General features: G+C 35.6%; 1 protein-coding gene across 1 annotated transcript in view; it reads right to left on the reverse strand.

Annotated features, from left to right (window-relative positions):
• Positions 1 to 20,972, reverse strand: part of LOC150092600 (E3 ubiquitin-protein ligase RNF170-like) — a 140,920-nt gene that overhangs the window by 43,611 nt on the left and 76,337 nt on the right. Inside the window, exon 3 of the mRNA XM_090414514.1 lies at positions 15,916 to 15,989. Within this exon, the coding sequence (XP_090270640.1) occupies positions 15,916 to 15,989 (74 nt within the window). The remainder of the gene's footprint in view (positions 1 to 15,915; positions 15,990 to 20,972) is intronic.

Genomic DNA, 20,972 nt, shown 5'->3' on the forward strand with positions numbered 1-20,972 from the left:
ACAATTTTGGCGATGTGTCCCCTAAATTTTAGATCCTTATCCACTATCACCCCCAGATCTCTTATTTCCTCTACCTCCAACAATATATTCTCACCAAGCATAAATTCTGCATCCCGTCTTTGTTTTCCAAATTTTAAAACTTTACATTTTGTAACATTGAACTCACATCCCCATTTCCATGCCCAATCACTCAATTTATTCAAGTCTTCTTGCAAGGCCACATCTTCACTACTCTTTATGGTTCGTCCCAACTTTGCATCATCTGCAAACAACTGAATATCTCCAACCAAATCTTCACCAATATCATTAATATACAAGTTAAATAGTAATGGCCCTAAAACAGACCCCACGAGGCACTCCACTTTCCTTTTCCTGGATATCGCACTCCCATACACAACTTGTTGATACCTATCAGATATCAACAATCTCCAATCTCCAATCCAATGCACTAATCTAATATCCAACCCCATCTGCTCTAGTTTGACTGTCAACTTATCACGAGGTACTCTATCAAAAGCTTTAGCAAAATCCAAGTATATTATTGTGTATCCTTTTCCTCTGTCCAAGGAAGCAGTCACTTTATTGTAATAAGTAAGTAGATTACTAAAACATGACCTCCCTTTAGCAAATCCATGCTGTCCATCAAAGATTATACCATTGTTGTCAACCCAACTCTGGATCCTAGTTCTCACAAGCTTCTCATTATTAGGCATATTAGGCAGTTAAGATGTAGTTTTGTTATTTACCAACATTTCTGTTGAAGAATCAATAGCTATACTTGAAAACGTATTTCCTCCTGACGTCATGTCTCTTCCAACATTGCCTAAAATCTTCATTCTTCACTTAGAAAGGAAAATTTTACTACCAAATATATGGTCTTGCAATGGGCTTACCCTTTATTGCCTCTGATGGTCAATTATATATTGAAAAATTTGAAGAATCGGCTATAGCTCAGACAACCTTAAAACCACATGTATGTGGTGGAGATATGTGGATGATATCTTTATCATCTGGAAATACACCTACCAAGATCTGGAAGATTTTGTATATTTTTGGAATAACTGACATCTGAAAATGTCAATTTCAGATAAACCTCACATTAGAAGTAGAAAAGAATAGAAAATTAGCATTCCTAGACACCCCTGTCAACAAAAACATCAGTGCAGGATTATCATTATAAGTCTATAGGAAAAGAAACTCGCAGAGACAGGTATCTACAAGCAAGCTCATTCCATCACCATCAGTAAACATTAGGCATAATCAAACCTTTGAAAAATAGAGCTTTAAACATACTAAAAAATGATGAAATCAAAACAAAAACAAGAACTCAAATTCTATTTAATCAGTTCCTCCAAAATGGATACTCTAAAAAGGTACTAAAGAAACATTTTCTGACTAATCATCTCATGATAACATAGAAATTAATTACAAAAGGAACAGTATCTGTTCCATACGTCGACAATGAATCAAGGAAGTTAATAAGAAGCAGCAGCAGCAAGTATTTAAGGATGATACTTGCTTCTTATTAACGTATTGTCAACATATGGAACAGTATCTGTTCCATAAGTTGACAATGCATCAAGAAAAATAGCAAAAATATTAAAGGCAGTCAACATCAGAACAATCGTCAAACCAGTTAACAACTTACAAAGCTTTCTATGCTCCCCTAAAGACAATGTTCCATTTTATAAACATCCAGGTGTATACAAAATTCCATTTAATTGTGGAAAGATGTGTAGGTCAGACTAGGAGAAGTTTCGAAATCAGCAAAAAAGTACATATAGGCGATGTCTAAAACAAAAGGGAAGGAAAAAAGTGGCCTCATAGTGTGCATCCTCAAAGAACATCAAATGATAAATTGGCAAGCATCCCCTATGTCCTACTTTAGAAGAGAATTACTCAGATTGTTCAACCAAGGTTATTCACTCAAAAGGCACACTAAAGAAAAATCAAGGAATGGTCCTTCACATGACATCGAAGTCATTAACGTGCGTAACATTAAAGACCTCTCCTACTTAACAATGTAGAGACTGCACATAACATACCTAATGATATTCATTATTAAACTATTATTCCATTCTTTTCAACTTATAGATATTAAATTATGTTGGAAATCGTTCATTTTTTTGTCAGTTTTTACTATGTAAAACAACTTCCTAATGTTGCTGTTATCCATACAGACAGCAAAACATGTAAAGGAAATACATCTAGTATATAAAAAAAAAAAGTATGAGTTAAAACCTGGTATATATCATTCAAGTTAGGGGTATTGTGCAGAAACCTCAATCAGAGCATGAAAAGAAACTGACTATGCAGGCTAAAGGCAATCCAAAATAATTTTATAGTTATGTCATAAGTAAAAGAAAGAATGAATGAGGAACATTAACTGAATGCAGATGGTACTCTTGTGTCAGAAGCTGATGAGATTGCTCAATTAATGATTGTTCACTATGCTAAGATATCAACTAGGTGTATGTAACATGGTGCACAGGACTGGTGCCGATACATTAGATCAGTGGTGCTTAACCGTTTTTTTTTTTTTTTTTGGCCTAGTGTCCCCTTTCAACTATTTGTATGGTCTGGTGACCCCCTGCTCAATTTTACATTAGGTTAATGACTCAATAAGGTAATTATATTGCCCCCTAAATGCTTACTGCCTCCCTCAGCATTCACAGTGCCCCCATGGGGGTACAACCACCCAGGTTAAGAATCACTGCATTAGATGAAGAGATAGAGGTGCATGAGAATGAGCCTGAAGAGCAGTTGCATAACCTGGATAAGAATTCGGCAATAGGGACGGATGGAACAGTTAACAGAACAAATCTCGGAACATCCCAACTTAACATCAGCGTTAAAGACTGGTACTATCAATGTAAGAAGCATCGATGGAAAACAAATGGAAATAGAATTGGATAAGTACTAGATTGACATAATAGGCATGACAGAAACAGAGACAAAAACATGTGAAATCTTTCTAATGGAAAATATTATTATACATTTGGGGTAATAACAGGAAAAAGAAGGTGTAGCTATAGTATTCAACACTAAATAGGAAGATAATCCTCCTGAGTGGCAGGCAAAGTGATGTGGGCAAATATCAGAATGGGAAAGTGGACAATAAGACATTTGTTTTGATCGTTCCACAGAAGGTTCCACTAAGGAAGAAATAAAAATTTTTCGAGGCATTAGAGAAGGCTGCTGACATAGTGAAAAAAGAAAAGTTGGTCCTTGTTGGCGATCTAAATAGCAGAGTAGAAATGATTACCAGACATAGAAATGTTTTGGGAAAATGCAAAGAAAAGAGCAAAGCTAATAATGGTAAGTGCTTGCTGGATCACCGTTTAGGACATGGAATGGTTATTACTAACAACATGCTCAAACATAAAAAACGTGCACAAATTCACGTGGAGAGAAGTTGCAAGAAATACGAAAATTCTCATTGACAATGTTAAAGTTGATAGCGATGTTTTCCCATTGGTTCAGGACACGAGTATACAGAGCATTTGAAATAGGAAGTGATCACTGTTTAGTTTTGAGCAGGATAAAACTGAATTTCATATTGAAAAGAAGAGTGTGTAAGAAAGTTTTAAACAAAAGCTGTTCAACTTTCAATAAAAAATGAAAAAGTTTAAAAATAGGAACCAAATAATGGAGATTAAGTGGCAAACCCTGAAAAAAATGTCGATTGATTCAGCCAGAGAGGCCATGTGGTGAGGTTGTCTATAAGGATAAAATCAGAATTCCAGGTGGACTAAGGAAGTTAGAGGCAGTTAAGAGAAAAGAAGATATCAAAAGTTCCTGGCAGGCAACTTTTAACTACACTTATACAGCCACTCCCACACAAGAGTACTTTGGCATTTATAACAGTGCCAAGTAGGACAGCCTCCATGACTTCTATGCTTCATTTCCATGGTTGGACTATTGTTTCTGGTCTTCCAATCCAACATATGAACCAAACGTATCATCAAAATAATCCTCAATAGCATGGATACATACATTCCCCACACTTCTCTGAATTGCCGTCCCCTAACTAAACCCTGGTTCTCCAAAAGAGTGCCAAGGCTGTACAAATGAAAAATCAAGCATACCACAACTGGCTCAAATCAAGAACTCCATCCTTCTTTAATGTTATATCAAAGCCTGAAATAGATGCTAAAATATCAATGCTTCCAAAACAGAATTTGAAGACAAAAAGCAGGAAACTTGCAGCCTGCCAAATAGCAGCTGTGCCTTTTCATCTCTTGCCAAAGCAACTGGTCGTAACTTTTACCCAATACTATTCCCACCCCTATCATACCCAGATGGTTCTATTGCATCATCACCCACAGAAAAAGCTAATCTCCTGGATTCACACTTTGCCTCCAATGCACACATAACTGACAATGGTAAATTCCCACAATCATTCCAGCTTCCCAACATACAATGCTCCCTATATCCTTTTGTCAGAAAGAGATCAGAAAGCCATTGTCTAAATTAGACACAAAAAAATTCTCCTGGCCTTGATGGCATTCCTCCAACTATCCTGAAGGTTTGTGCACCAGAACTGACTTCTATCCTATGCCACTTGTACACGCTCCCTTACTCCACTGATATTTTTCCCAAAGCCTGGAAATTGGCCTGTATTCAACCCATTCCTAAGAAGGGTGAGAAATCACTGCCATCTAATACTGCCTTCTTTCATTCACCTCAGTCCTATCTAAAGTGATGGAGAAAACCACCAATTCTCAACTCCTACACTACCTTGAAGGAAGTTGCTGCCGATCAACAGGAGATCTACTCTCAATATATCATCCATCTCTGGATAAATGCATTGGAGAAATTTGGCAAATCTCAAATGGTTGCACTTGATATATCTAAAACTTTTGACCAGGTCTGGCACAAAAGCTTACTAAGCAAACTCCTATCATTTGGTCTGTCTCAGGCCTTCTGCAGTTAGATTGCCAGCTTTCTGTTTGGACGTATACTGTTTGATGGTGGATCATTCCTTATCCTCTCACCATTTAATACCAGGGTTCCACGAGGTTCTGTTCTCTCACCAACCCTCTTCATTCCATATATCAATGACCTACTTCAATTTGTAGTTTTGCAGATGACAGCACACTGCACTTCTCCCTCTCATTTGATGTTAAAAGTTTATTTTTCACTTGGTCAGACTATAATAAATTTAGTTTAATCCTTTGCAAGGAGTTGCCCAGTGTTGTACCACTTTACCCCACTTTCAGGCACAAACTTTGTTTGCACACACACTTGGACAAAGGATTAAACTAAATTTATTTTAATCCCTCTCATTTGATAAACCTTACTCTACACAACTCACCTCAACCCTCAATTCTGATCTCCAAGACATCCTTCGATGGAGATTCAGTTTCAATGCTAGTAAAACCCAGTTGTCTTATTTCTCACAAAAAAAAAAAAGATCCCTTTTCTCCTTGTATTATTTTTGACAACACTCAAATTTCCAGACAAGATAAGATTTCTCTTCTTGAAATCATCCTGACATCAAACACATCACAATCATTGCATCCTCAGCTTCTAAAAAAACTAGAATTTCTCTTCTGCTCAAGTCAATATTTCAAATATGAACAGCTGTTAACCTTATACAATTCACAAATCTGCAAAGTTATTGAATACTGCTCTCTCAACATTTTGAATGGGCCTCTAAGAGCTCCCTCAAAATGTTTGATTCAATACAGAAGAGCAATTATATTGGAAAATGACCCATCATTTACCAACTCACTCTCCCCACTTTCACAGAGATGTCTGATCTTGGAAATTTGTGTAAATATTTTAAAATTTGCCATGGAAATATTTTAAATATTTCCACAGCAAATGTTCATCTGAAAAAGCATCAATAATTCCTCCACATTAGTACTAAACCTGTTTGAACACGTACAGCTGCAACTAAACATCCATTCACAGTACACCTTGAAACCTGCTTTTAAATCAAATGTAAACAAGTTTCTCCTTTCCTAACCCACTACCCATATATGGTACAAATGTACTATAGGCTGACCAACCAACCAACCTCTTGTGTATGGGCTCAACATAAAAAAGCAAGTCAGCTTGTGCTCTTAGAGAATACAAAGGAAACATAGGAAAGTGAAGGACAGTAAGAAAACAGAAACTAAATATCAGCAAGGTGACAAAATATTTTGGAGACTATTGAAAAAGCATAGAAATGGAAGAGCGAATACTTAAAAAGAATCAGAGCTGATAAAGGTGACACGAAAACTGAAGATATTCTAGATGTGCAGAGTAATTACTCTGAAAGACTGTTAACAGGTGATAGAAAACTCCACAAAAGCCATCAAAAACCTGAAATGTTCAAAAGGTAGTTGAAGTAGATAAAATTCAACCAGAAGCTCAAATATTGGGGTACAAAAGTTTTACATTAGCTGCAGAGGATAATTCAGAAGGCCTGGTGAAAGGGTCAAATTCTGGATGATTGGAGTAGAGCTCTCATAATATTCATCTACAAAAAATGAAATAAAACTGAATGTCAGAATTACAGAGGTATTTCCTTATTGAGTGTTCCTAGTAAGATTTATCTAAGTATACTTGAGAAATGGTTAAGAAAAATTGTGGAAGGAAAGCTTGGCGAAGAACAAGCTGGATTCAGGCCAAATAGAGGTTGTCGGGATCAGATTTTGGCTTTAAAACAAATAGTTGAAAAATCCAAGGACTATAACAAGGATTTGTATTTAAGTTTCATAGATGAAAAGGCATATGACAAGGTGCCAAGAGGAAAGCTCATCAAAATGCTACAGATATATGATGTAAAAGGGACACTATATCGTGCAATACATAGTCTCTATTTAAGCTGTAAAACTGAAGGAGGCACAGGAAGAGAGTACAATTAGGTGAACAATAAGGGTGCACATTATCCCCTCTGTTATTCATTATCTATATGGATTCACATTATGAAGGAAAGTGATATTGAATCTGATATCGAAATTGAAGATGTTATCTCAACTCTTTACTTTATGCTGATAATGTTATATTTTTAAATAAATCCAATTCAAGTCTGCAAGATTTCCAAACTAAATTGAATAACTGTTATAATAAATTTGATATGAAAATTAGCAATAAATCAGATATTTAGGCACAATTTTAGTGAAGATTGCAAATTAAATGTGGAAATAGACAACAGAATTAGTAAAGCCAGTATGGTTGAAAATCAGCTGAATAAATTTATTTGGAATAAGAGAGATTAATCAAAACACTAAACTACTGTATATAAGACAGTGTTTAAACCAATTTTAACTTATGGATCTCAGAGCTGGGTTAGAAATAAAACACTTAACCAAAGACTAGACACTGCAGATATGAGAGGCCTGAGAAAGATTAGAGGTGTGAACAGATGACATCAATGCCAATATCATATTAAAAATGAGAATATTAAAAAAGAACTTGACATTGTTAGCATCCAGGAATGTGTTAGCAGAGTTAATCTCAGATGGCATGGTCAGTTAAACAGAATGGGAGAAGAAAGATTAGCAAAATAAGTGTTCTTTGCCAAGATGGCAGGAAAAAGATCCATAGGTTGATTGATATAGTAAAGTGCCTTAGAAGATTGGAGGAAAATTGTTGATTAGATGTTAGTAATGGTGTAACTTTTTCATGTAACACTATTATAATATCCTGTACATACCAGGAATTTCTTGAAGGAATATCGTGCATATGCACGATATTCTTGAATCATCGTGCATATGCACGATGAATTCAAGAATTCATGAATTCTTGAATTTCGATATCAGATATGAATCTGATATCGAAATTGAAGATGTTATCTCAACTCTTTACTTTATGCTGATAATGTTATATTTTTAAATAAATCCAATTCAAGTCTGCAAGATTTCCAAACTAAATTGAATAACTGTTATAATAAATTTGATATGAAAATTAGCAATAAATCAGATATTTAGGCACAATTTTAGTGAAGATTGCAAATTAAATGTGGAAATAGACAACAGAATTAGTAAAGCCAGTATGGTTGAAAATCAGCTGAATAAATTTATTTGGAATAAGAGAGATTAATCAAAACACTAAACTACTGTATATAAGACAGTGTTTAAACCAATTTTAACTTATGGATCTCAGAGCTGGGTTAGAAATAAAACACTTAACCAAAGACTAGACACTGCAGATATGAGAGGCCTGAGAAAGATTAGAGGTGTGAACAGATGACATCAATGCCAATATCATATTAAAAATGAGAATATTAAAAAAGAACTTGACATTGTTAGCATCCAGGAATGTGTTAGCAGAGTTAATCTCAGATGGCATGGTCAGTTAAACAGAATGGGAGAAGAAAGATTAGCAAAATAAGTGTTCTTTGCCAAGATGGCAGGAAAAAGATCCATAGGTTGATTGATATAGTAAAGTGCCTTAGAAGATTGGAGGAAAATTGTTGATTAGATGTTAGTAATGGTGTAACTTTTTCATGTAACACTATTATAATATCCTGTACATACCAGGAATTTCTTGAAGGAATATCGTGCATATGCAAAGAAATGTTCGGCCAAATTGGCTAGACATTTAACATGTTTGTATAACTTAAGTCTCAGCTCAGGAAGGATACCACAGAAATGGAAAGTTGATAGTTCTGTTGTACCAAGTGGTGAAAAAACTGATGTACCACTTAACTACTGACTTCTCAATATCTCTCAACAGATAGTACAGATTTAATGTGTTAAGGTAGATAAGAATTTCAATTATTATAATTACAGCTATTTTGCCTGCTTCAGTTTAGGAGTACCCCTATTTAAATGTCATTGGATATTTACTCATGGATTCTTAGGGCATTATGAGTGTAGATGTACTAAAAAGTATATGTAGCCTAAGGAATAGAAAATTGCACATACCTTTTTCTGGGTGTTGTGGCTTTTCCTTAGTTTGCGATGTCAAAAACTGCAGAGTGTGTGTGTGTGTGTGTGTGTGTGTGGAGGGGTAGGCAGTTTGGTAGAATAAGTTAGAAAAACCCGGTTTTTTTTCGTAATATATAGAAACATATACTTTTATATAGGGTGGGGAAAAAAGTGAAAGGGTTAATTTTTTTAAAATAGGGAGGGGGAAGGGGAAAGGTGGTTGACGGGGTGTGGACTGTTTCGAATATTCGTGGTCGTCATCTGAACACATTGGGAAAGTGGAAGCTATGTCAGGTAGGGTGGGTGCTTCTGCTTTAGAGGTGTTTGTGTTGTCTCCTATTGGTCGGGGTTGTGACTTCAATTTGATGTTGTGAAGCTTCCAAACCTCGGAGATTATGTAGCGCCTGTTTACGTTGATAGAGTTCGCGTCACACTTTATAGCTATACATAAGATAATATACATAAGAATTTCAAGTTCAAAGATCACATAGCAAAAACTGCAAATGCAACTCATACAATAATTGCAATGTTAAATCAAAACCCCAAACATCTAAGATATAAGGAAGTCACTTTGCCTCTTTACAAGGCCAACACCATACACTGCACCTGGACTACTACGTGCAGATTTGAACACATGTGCTAGGATGGAATAAAGAAGCTCAGAAAGGGTGCAAAGAAAAGTTAAAGATTTTGAAAGTTTTTTTTTTATTTTTTTAAACTTCGTTAAGCTAAGTTAAAGATACAAAGAAATTATATTCTTGGTTCAATCCTTTATACAAACCAAGCAAACTTTGTTTGCTTGGTTTGTATAAAGATAAAGGATTAAACCAATAAAGGATTAAACCAAGAATATAATTTCTTGACAACTTTAACTTAGTTATTAAGATTATATCAGATTATTGTATACTATTATTATTACTATATGACACCTCCAAGGAGTTCAGAGACTAATCAAGGGAGAGCACCAACCACTACAGCAAACCGCATCATCTGCACCAATGACACTCAGCCAACCAGGCCGGCAGATTACGGAATGTAGACTACGAGGACAGATTGAGAGTATGTGAATTACAGACTCTAGTAATCTAGAGAAAGAGGAGTTATATGATAGACATCTATAAACTTCTGAATGGTGTTATAGGATATTGTCTGATGAAATTTTTCTTTACATAGAGGGTGGAGGAGAAAACCCAGTGACATCCACAGAAGTTAAATTTGTTTGAATGATATAATCACGTAATCACAAGAAAGATATTTATTTAACCAAATATTTCGGTCTGGAAATAGCAGACCATCGTCGGTGGTATTACAAGAACAGTTTAAAAAATATACAAGCTAGAATACTAACAATAGATCGTTGAAATTAGAACATGCCGCGTGATGTTATATCACTAAGTATGAAACGAAATATTTTGAAGTAGAAACATGATTGAATTTGCTATTAAAAAAAAAAAAAAAAAAAAAAAAAAAATAATGAGTAATCTTGATTAGGCTTTCCCAGATTTTTGATATAGATATGCAGTCATTACGATTCAGGTTGGGATGATGGAGCAAGGCCTCCACGCTTTCCTTGAACAAACGTTCGAACCTGTAACGGGATCTATGTAAGAGGCGCATCTTGGACCAAAGGATGCTGTGGTCAGTTTCAATCCCGTGTTGAGCCAAACCAGACTTTTCAGGTTTATTGTGAAGAATGGATGATTGATGTTCTTGGATTCTTTTTTCAAGAGAACGTCCAGTCTGTCCAAAGTAAGAGAGATCACAGTTGCAAGGAATTTGATAAACTCCAGGAAGAGATAAAGTTGAGCGTTTGTCTTTAGGAGAAGGAAAATGAGAAGACAATTTGTTAATAGGAGAATACGTAGCTGTTAAATCATATTTCTTCAAAATTCTTGCGATAGGTTCTGAAATACCGGAGATATAAGGAATAGGTACTCGACGTATTGAATCTTTGTTGTTTTGTGGAGGATTATAAGATGTAAGAAGACGTTGAATACTTTTTTCAGAAAAGCCATTGAGTTTCATGTGTTGCTGGATAGTAGAAAGTTCTTTCTGTAGATAATCAAAAGTAGAACAATTAGTTTTGGCTCTTTTGATGAGACATTTTATAATTCCTGTTTTATGACATGGATGATGGGCTGATTCTTTCAGAATATAACGACCTGTGAATGTTGGTTTCCTGTATACTGTAGTTGTAAGAATATTTGAAGATGATCGGATGAGGAGAACGTCTAAAAAAGATAACTGGTTGTTTTCTTCTAATTCCATAGTAAACTTTATGCGATGATGTAAGGAATTAATACTGTTTAAAAAGGAAGATAAAGTGTTTTTACTGTGAGGCCAAATAGCAAATATGTCATCTATATATCTTACCCAAAAAGATGGTAGAGGGAAACTAGATGTGAAGAGGACTTTTTCTAAATGTTCTAAATAAAAGTTGGCTAAAGCTGGAGAAAGAGGACTTCCCATGGCTGTTCCTTCTACTTGGCTATAAAATTTGTTTTGACATATGAAATAACCAGAATGTATAACGAAATCGAATAGTTTTATAATATCTTGAGGAAAGATGTCAGCAAGTAGTTTTAAAGTTTCCTTAAGAGGTACATTGGTGTATAAAGATTCTATATCAAAACTAACCATAAGATCTGTAGGTTGTAACGAGACATCTTTTAATTTTTTTAAGAAATCTGAGGAGTTTTTTAAAAAAGAACTAGAGTTGCCAATGTAAGATTTCAGTAATTTAGCTAGATATTTGGCTATACGGTAAGTAGGAGAATCAATGCAATCTACTATTGGACGAAGAGGATAGTCAATCTTATGGATTTTTGGAAGGCCATAAAATCTAGGAGGTCTTGCAAAATGAGTTTTAAGTCTTTCAATTGTGTCTTTATCCAAACTGATGACTTCATCAAGGAGAGAATTTAATTTCTTTAGTTGTCTGTTGGTTGGATTATAATCAATTTCTTGATATGTGGAGCGATCTCGAAGCAAAAGAGAAAGTTTTCTTCTGTAATTTACTGAGTCCATAACTACTGTTGCTTTTCCCTTGTCAGCTTTAGTGATAATGAGGTGATTATTTTTTCTCAAGGACTGTAAAGATTTCATTTCAGAAGGAGATATGTTAGAAGGAGGAAGTTTAGCCTTAAGTAGAGAAGAAGCGACTTCTAGGCGAAGAGCATTAGCTTTATCGCTGGTTAGATGATTAAGATTCCTTTCAATGTTAACTAGGAAATCTAGATATGGTATTTTATTTGGAACAATAGAAAAATCATGTCCTTTTGAAAGGATGAGGGTTTCGCTTTTAGTCAAAGGACGTCCGGATATATTTACAATCCAATTATCTGGAGTTATGAATGGCTTGGATTGTTTAGACGAAAGAGCCTCATATTTACGGTTAAGATGTTGACTTAGTTTATTATAAGCACGTTGAGTAGAACGTTTAGCTACATTTAGAACTATGTGAGAAAGATGTGGATCCAAATTTGTGGATATATAGGTGCGTAAATCAGAAGTCTGATGACTGTGAGCAAGATCACGTTTAGCAGCTTTAAGTTGATTACGGATTAGAGATAAACTTGTGTTCCGGTAAATATTATGAGCTCCAGGAGATTTTATTGTTTCTTTAATCTTAGCGAAATTGGGAATAATCTTGTTGTCGCGGCACTTTTTTAAGAAATTAATCTTTGCTCGTAACCTACCTTGTATAACTGAAAGTTTTCCTAATTTACTTTATCTTCCTTTTTAAACAGTATTAATTCCTTACATCATCGCATAAAGTTTACTATGGAATTAGAAGAAAACAACCAGTTATCTTTTTTAGACGTTCTCCTCATCCGATCATCTTCAAATATTCTTACAACTACAGTATACAGGAAACCAACATTCACAGGTCGTTATATTCTGAAAGAATCAGCCCATCATCCATGTCATAAAACAGGAATTATAAAATGTCTCATCAAAAGAGCCAAAACTAATTGTTCTACTTTTGATTATCTACAGAAAGAACTTTCTACTATCCAGCAACACATGAAACTCAATGGCTTTTCTGAAAAAAGTATTCAGCGTCTTCTTACATCTTATAATCCTCCACAAAACAACAAAGATTCAATACGTCGAGTACCTATTCCTTATATCTCCGGTATTTCAGAACCTATCGCAAGAATTTTGAAGAAATATGATTTAACAGCTACGTATTCTCCTATTAACAAATTGTCTTCTCATTTTCCTTCTCCTAAAGACAAACGCTCAACTTTATCTCTTCCTGGAGTTTATCAAATTCCTTGCAACTGTGATCTCTCTTACTTTGGACAGACTGGACGTTCTCTTGAAAAAAGAATCCAAGAACATCAATCATCCATTCTTCACAATAAACCTGAAAAGTCTGGTTTGGCTCAACACGGGATTGAAACTGACCACAGCATCCTTTGGTCCAAGACGCGCCTCTTACATAGATCCCGTTACAGGTTCGAACGTTTGTTCAAGGAAAGCGTGGAGGCCTTGCTCCATCATCCCAACCTGAATCGTAATGACTGCATATCTATATCAAAAATCTGGGAAAGCCTAATCAAGATTACTCATTAATTTTTTTTTTTTTTTTTTTTTTTTTTTAATAGCAAATTCAATCATGTTTCTACTTCAAAATATTTCGTTTCATACTTAGTGATATAACATCACGCGGCATGTTCTAATTTCAACGATCTATTGTTAGTATTCTAGCTTGTATATTTTTTAAACTGTTCTTGTAATACCACCGACGATGGTCTGCTATTTCCAGACCGAAATATTTGGTTAAATAAATATCTTTCTTGTGATTACGTGATTATATCATTCAGTCTTATGTCGCAAGTATCCTTAAAACAACAAATTAAATTTGTTTGCTGTTAAAAAAAAAAAGGGTAATAGTATTTTTTTCTTTAACTAATAACTGAAATGTATATACGGTCATCCTTCAACTTGCATCGGGGTTCTGTTCCATCTGGAAGGACGTAAATTGGTTCAGACGTAAGTCGATATATTAAATCAACATACAGTCATTTTAATTTTTAAACCTTATTATAAAACTGCACTGTGCATTACTGCCACTATAAAACAGGAGAACAATCACCCAAATCTTCCTTTACAATCACATCTTTATTACATTCCTTAAGTGAAGGACCAGGCTGCAGCTCTTCTAGTGTAACCTTTATCTTTGTGATGAAAATATCCAATGTGCTTTGCTTATTCCTCCTCCTCTTTTCATTATAAATTTGTTTAGAGCAAGCAAACGCATCATGTACTTTCCTTTCTACTAATAAGTAGCGTTCAACATTGGGGTTGAACACTACTTATTAGTTAAAACAAAAATTGCATCTTCAGCCATTTTGAGAACATCACTAACTGAAGAGAACATTTCTGCAAGATCCTTCACTGTGAATTGTTTAACTCCTCTCTTGTTTCTCTTATCTCTCTTCCTTTTCTCGTTCTTCCTCTTCTGCAACACATTATTCCTCCACTTCAACCAATTCTTCGTTGGTCGACTTTTCACGGGGCACTTTCTCTCAGCTGAACTATGTCGTCATCATTCACTTCAAGATTAAGATTGTTTGCTAGGCTCACTATTTCTCCACTCAATTTACAAAAAATCTTCATTTTTTTTTTTTTTTCAAAACTTTCAAAATCATGCACAAACATTTTTAATGTCTTTTTCCATATGCCACTCATACATTGAGGGGTCACTTCATCACAAACTATAGCAACATTTTTAATGTCATGATAAATATTGAATGCTTTCCAGAATTGCAGGAGTCTGGTCTTTTGCTTCAGTAGCAGAAATGGCTCGTGAAAAAGTTCTCCATAGATAATAAGCCTTAAACACTACAAGAACTCCCTGATCCATCGGTTGGGCAATGAAATAGTGTTTGGAGGGAGAAACATGACCTTGAACTTGGTGAAGATCACAGATATAAGACGGGTGACTGGAGCATTATTAGGAATTAATAAAATTTTAAATTCTACATTTTCCTTCACACAATAGCTTTCCTTTTCAGTTGCATTAGTTGATTAAGGCATCCGCACACAATTTTTGACTCATCCACGGCTTCTTATATCTCTGCTAATGAACTGGAAGAGTATGTTTCCTAATGTTTTTGAAAGTTCCTGGATTCTCACTGTACCGTATCATGTTTTCAGTTTATATCCAGCCACATTACTTCCTAACAGAATTGTAATATGGTCTTTAAGAGTTTTGAAACCAGGCATAGATTTTAGCTTTTTGTGGATGAAATGTCTGCTCAGAGATTTTTTTCCGAACAAGGTCTCATCCATATTAAATATTTGCTGTGGCAAATAATTTTCCTATGTAATAATTTTATCCAATTTCTCCACAAACTCCTTGGCAGCCTTCTCATTGGAACTTGCAGATTCACCATACATTTTCACATTATGCAGTGCAAAACGCTGCTTGAATCTCATGAACCAATCGGAAGAAGCAATGAATTCGTAGTCATAATCGGGTCCTGCTTTCCCCTTCAACATGTTGAAGAGACTTAATGCCTTAGCGGTTATGCTCATAGTGCTCAGAGATATGCACTTTGGGTTCAGGTCTTCTATGCATGATGGAAGTAGCTTTTCCAATCGCCAATAGGACCTTGTCGTTGCTTCATCACTATTGTTGAACTTGCAACTTCGTTTCAAGATCAACTGCTCGTCTCTTTTTCTGATTCTTCGCTAGTTTTTTTTTAAGTGGGTGTGTAGGGGCCATGTTACACAAAATATCGCAAAATATTTAATCATAAATACACAAAGAACCTATTTTTTAAAACAAAATCAATAGAGGAACTGTTGAAGCCACATGCCGACTGCCGAGGGAGGTTGCCGCTATATGTGCTGTTGCATGATGCTAAATAAAAACCCTTTTTAATTTTATGCTCACTTGCTCTTGTTCGAAAGTATAGTCAAAAACACGGACGTAACTTGAATGGACATAAGTCGAGGGATGACTGTACTCAAATGAAGAACTGCATTATAAATAATAAAAAATGATTAGGGTCTAAACGATGAGACCTCTTACCTGCTGTCGACAGACAGGACACCTTACTGCTCCTCTCCAGTTACCGTGCCGCCAATATAGGATCACACATTGTGCTGCAAAGAATAATTAATTATCAGTAGGAAACTGGGAATGTATGCCAGAACTTAAAACATTGTAATTCACACAGAATTCAGATGCAATCACGATACAAATCAATGTTTTGTAGCTGAAATATTTATGACAAATATATAAGAAAATGTAAAATCATGCTCCAAGAGAAAGAATACTTAATACAAGGTCAGGTAAAGAAAACGAGGAAAGGGGAATTTTTTTTTTTTTTTTAAAAACACCAGAATTTAAAATGCATCAAGGAACTGTGCAAAAGGCTCAAGGCATTCTCAAAATATTCTTTACTAGAAGTCAGTTTGAAACTGATCCTATTGTTTATTTCAAGTACATTGAATAAACAATACCATCACTGCTTCAAACTATTTCAAAACAGTAAAGCAACATGGAAATGATGCATATGGGGAGAAAAAATGTTTTAAACACACTTTTCTTTACTTAATGCACTTATAAAAATCATTAACAAAATTTTGAATAAGGAAAACAAAGAAAACATCAAAAATTATTATTATGATTAACATCTGAACTCCTTGGGGCCAGACTCATTGCAGAAGGTACACACTATTGCACACAGTGCTCATCTAGCAGTGCTTTAAACTGATACAATGTGTCTACATTCACAACACACTCAGGTAATGCATTCCACTCATGAACCACTCTTCATGCAAGGAACCTGCTCCTTACTCCTCTGCTCACACCCTTCCTATACAGTTTCCAGCGATGGCCTCTTGTTCTACTCATCTTTCCCATTCTATGAAAAATCTCTTCCAGGTCAGCCTGGTAACAACCCCTCACTAGCTTATATGTCTCAATCATATTCTCACCATCCCCACCATGTTCCTCCTATTCATGAGCCTCTGCAACTTCATTCTCTCAATCTGGCCTTGTACTCCACATTCCAAAGACCACTGACCACCTTTGTGAAACTTCTCTGGACCCTTTCCAACATATCCTTGTCACCATGAAAACCCAGCAAACCAAATCTGTGCACAATAATCCATATGATGCCTTATACAATGGTATCACCAACTCTTGGTTTCTGCATGTCAGGTGCTCTGTGTCATTGCTATCATCCAATGCAATGTCATCACAACTTGCGGAATGCAGCCACTGAACTTCTGATTCTTGTCCACCACCACTCTCAGATCTCTCATTTTCTCTATCTCCTTTAAAGTTTCCCCACCGAGTGTATACTTTGCAACATTGAACTGACAGGCCACTTACCTGCCCATTCATGCAATCTACTCAAGTCCTAATGCAAGGCCATAACATCTGCTTGACTCTGCATTGCTCTCCCCAGCTTTACATTATCTGCATACAGGTGCATATCACTAGTTAAACCCATCTCATTATCATTAACATACAAATTGAACAACAAAGGTCCAAAAACTGATCCCTGTGGTACACCATTAGTGACCTTTCTCTTTCAGGATACGACACCCCCATACACAACTTTCTGATATCTATCTGACAGCCAGTCACTGATCCAACTCAGAAGCCTGTTATCCAATCTCATCTGCTTCAGCTTGCGTGGCAGTCTATCAAAAGCTTTTGCAAAATACAACTACAGCATTGTATATGCATCTCCCCTGTCCAAGGTATTTGCCACCTTGTTATAGTACATAAGTAAGTTAGTGAAACATGATCTCCCCTAACAAACCCATGCTGATAACCACAGAGAATACTGCTGTTATGAACCCTTTTTCTACCTACTTCTCACCAATCTCCAGTACCTTCACCACAACTCCAGATATACAGACTGGTCCATAATTTGAAGATACAGCTTTATCACCACCTTTATGCAATGGAACAATTTTACTCTCCTTCCACTCCCTTGGAACCTGTGCTGTTGCAAGACTTTTATTAAACAGGTATGTCGATGCTGCTACCAATTCCCTGGAACATTCCCTTAAGATGCATGGTGATATGTCATCAAATCCTATAGCCTTAATGACATCAAGTTTATTTATTTCCTCAAGTATCTCCAATTCACTCATAATTCCACCATGATCAGGATGAAACCCTTATAAACTGATCACTGAATACCTCAACAATGTCTTCTGCAGCAGTGACCATTCTACCACTTTCATCCATTAACATCATCTAACTGATCATTCCTCCTTCTACCTGTCATATATCTATAAATCTCTCTAGGATTTTTCTTTGCCTGATTTGCAATTTCTGCTCATACTCTACTTTTGTTTTCCTTACTGAGTCACTCTCCTGGCTTGTTCTTTATACACTTCATGTAACTGATTATTACCAGCTACACTCTACCATGCACACAATTAGTGGGACAATGAGAAGCTCTCCTCTCCCTCTGGTTGCCTGTCATATCCAACACTGCTCCACCAAATATACAGAAGACAAGCCTCAATTAAAGAATTTAATAAAGCAATGAGCAACCCGCTCCTGCCCCTGTACCGGAATCTCAAAAATCCATCTAGTCTTTCCCTAAAATCAAGAAATCCTTTCTGGTCTATGGACGAACTCTCTTCAGCTGACATACCATCAACATCTGACACTAAAGAGCTACATACTCAATTTCTATGGAAAGGTATTTGCATATAACCCAACCATCAATTATGGCAAATCAAAAGCTTTCTGTATACATTGACATATGGGAAATTCTGATAGGAACTTTTCTAGTCAGATAGGCATGGTGGATTCCTGAGGACCACCTTATACCCGAGTACATTAGCTCCACAGCAAAGTTCATTGACTGAATAACTGTCTGGAGCTCTTATGTCCTGACGTGTACCTTGGTAGGAACGCTTGGGTGGACATAGACAACATGTCTAGATAATGTAATGTTTTCTGCATTCTTAGTTTTATGCAATGGAATAAGTTGCTTTCAAAATAGCTGGAAGTAGTATGACATGCAACATAATTTGAAAAAAAATTATAGAAAAACATTTGACTGACCTGCACATTGTCCTGATATCAACCAAAGAACAATTTTGAGAAGAAATGGAATACTGAGTATTGATCAGATCAAGTCAAACAACTGTATACTACCTAGTGGACAGTATAGCAAGGAGGGAGGAAAGCAATTACTGTCAAAGGAGGTGCCTCTCCTTCATCGTTACAGTGTTTAGCATTTGTTATAGACACTACTATTTATCTATCAATTATCTCTAGATAATTTAAACCTTAAGGACATCCGTGTTCCATAAATATGCACGCATGCATAGTTTACATTAAAAGCTACTGGCTGGAGTTCATTAAGTTTAATCACCTAGTCCTGCTATTTTTAAGTGGGATTAAAAGGCACAACAAGATAATTCTTGGCATTTTCACAACAGGCTTAACAATACAGTGGTGCCTTGAGATACGAGTGCCCCAACATACGAGTTTTTTGAGATACGAGCCATCACTAGGTCGATTTTTTGCCTCGAGTTACAAACCTGCTTCGGTGACGTCACAACCACCACTCTGCTCAGATTCCCGAGTCTCGTGCATCGTTCAGTTCACATGTTTACCTAACCGCAGAAGCATTTTTAATTTTGTGTGGTTTTTTTGTACGTACAGTTTTTAGCTAATTTTTTTCGTATAACCATGAGTCCAAAGAAGGTGATATCCATGGAATTAAAGCATGAGATAATAGACAAACATGAGCAAGGCATAAGACTAATAGACTCGGCAAAGCAGTACGATCGCATTACTTCTACGATATGTACTATTCTGAAGCAGAAGGACTCGATAAAGGCTATAACTCCAGCTAAAGGCTTTAAAATTATTTCAAAGCTACGCAACTCTGTCCATGAAAAGATGGAGAACCTGCTGATTTTTTGGTTGACAGGGAACACATGGAGGTTCTGTAGGAGATTGGTACAACCACAGAGGCAGTGGAGGTTATCTCTTCAAGTGAGATAAAGAAAGTGTTGGCAACGTGGGAAAAAATTTCAAACTTTATTGAAAAGAAACACCCTGAAAAGTTGCAACTGGTCGTGCAGCAGCGCTATTTAATGGCACTTGCCTAACTCATTTCAGAAACACTCTAAAAGGGAGGAAGAAACAAAGCTCTTTGGACAGGTTTCTATTGAAACGCCCTGAGGATGAAAGTGACGAAAGCGTACCAAAAAAGAAAAAAAAAACTAGTGAAGAAGAAAATTAAGTTAAGCAAAAGTGAAGTGAAAGAAAAAATTAATACCATACGCTAATCGGCTCAGCCAACATCTGTTTATTTCTTTAGATTCTCTTTTACATGTATGTATGTACAGTATTTGGTTTTATTTTGTTTGTATACAATATTTGTTCATTATAAATACATTATTATAAAAAAATTGGAGTGGTTTTTTGGGGGCTGGTACAAATTAATCCCATTTTAATTAATTTCAATGGGGAAAATTGATTTGAGATATGAGCATTTTGACTTACGAGTTCAGTCATGGAATGAATTAAACTCTTATCTCAAGATACCACTGTATTTTGCTTTGGGATTTCTGTACAGCTTCCAATGAGAAGCTGTACCCATTTCAGATGATATTTACATATGCAAAGACAACAGTGTGAAACCTATGAAATTCTGGTTACAGGTTATAAAACCACATTATTAATTAAAAAATCAACTATATATATAAAAATAAATAAATAATATCATTTTGGTAACATCCATGGAGTTAATACAGCAATCCCTCAATTAGTGCGCCTAATGCATTCTTTAAAACAGGCATGTTAATCAAAAACACACTAATCGAATATAATAACCTATGGGAAAAAGTATAATTTATTCCTCAAATTTCTTTTTTGAATCTTAATTTTTTTTAAATAAAAGAATTAAGGTATGTCTCAGGGCCTAGTTAAAGAAAAACTATGAAAGTGAAAGGCAATAAAAACATATTCAGAATATAAATTTTATTATTCTACTTCTTAACAAAGAATTGAGCTAACGTAGTTTGGCAGGCATTTTGAATCTTTTTTTCATACAACTGACGGTATGGCCCTATTGCCTCTTCTACTCTTCTGCA

The sequence above is a fragment of the Typopeltis vanoorti genome, chromosome 25 (genome assembly GCF_054136105.1).
Source record: "Typopeltis vanoorti isolate ZY-2024b chromosome 25, IOZ_Tvanoo_1.0, whole genome shotgun sequence".
Taxonomy (NCBI): Eukaryota; Metazoa; Arthropoda; class Arachnida; order Uropygi; family Thelyphonidae; genus Typopeltis; species Typopeltis vanoorti.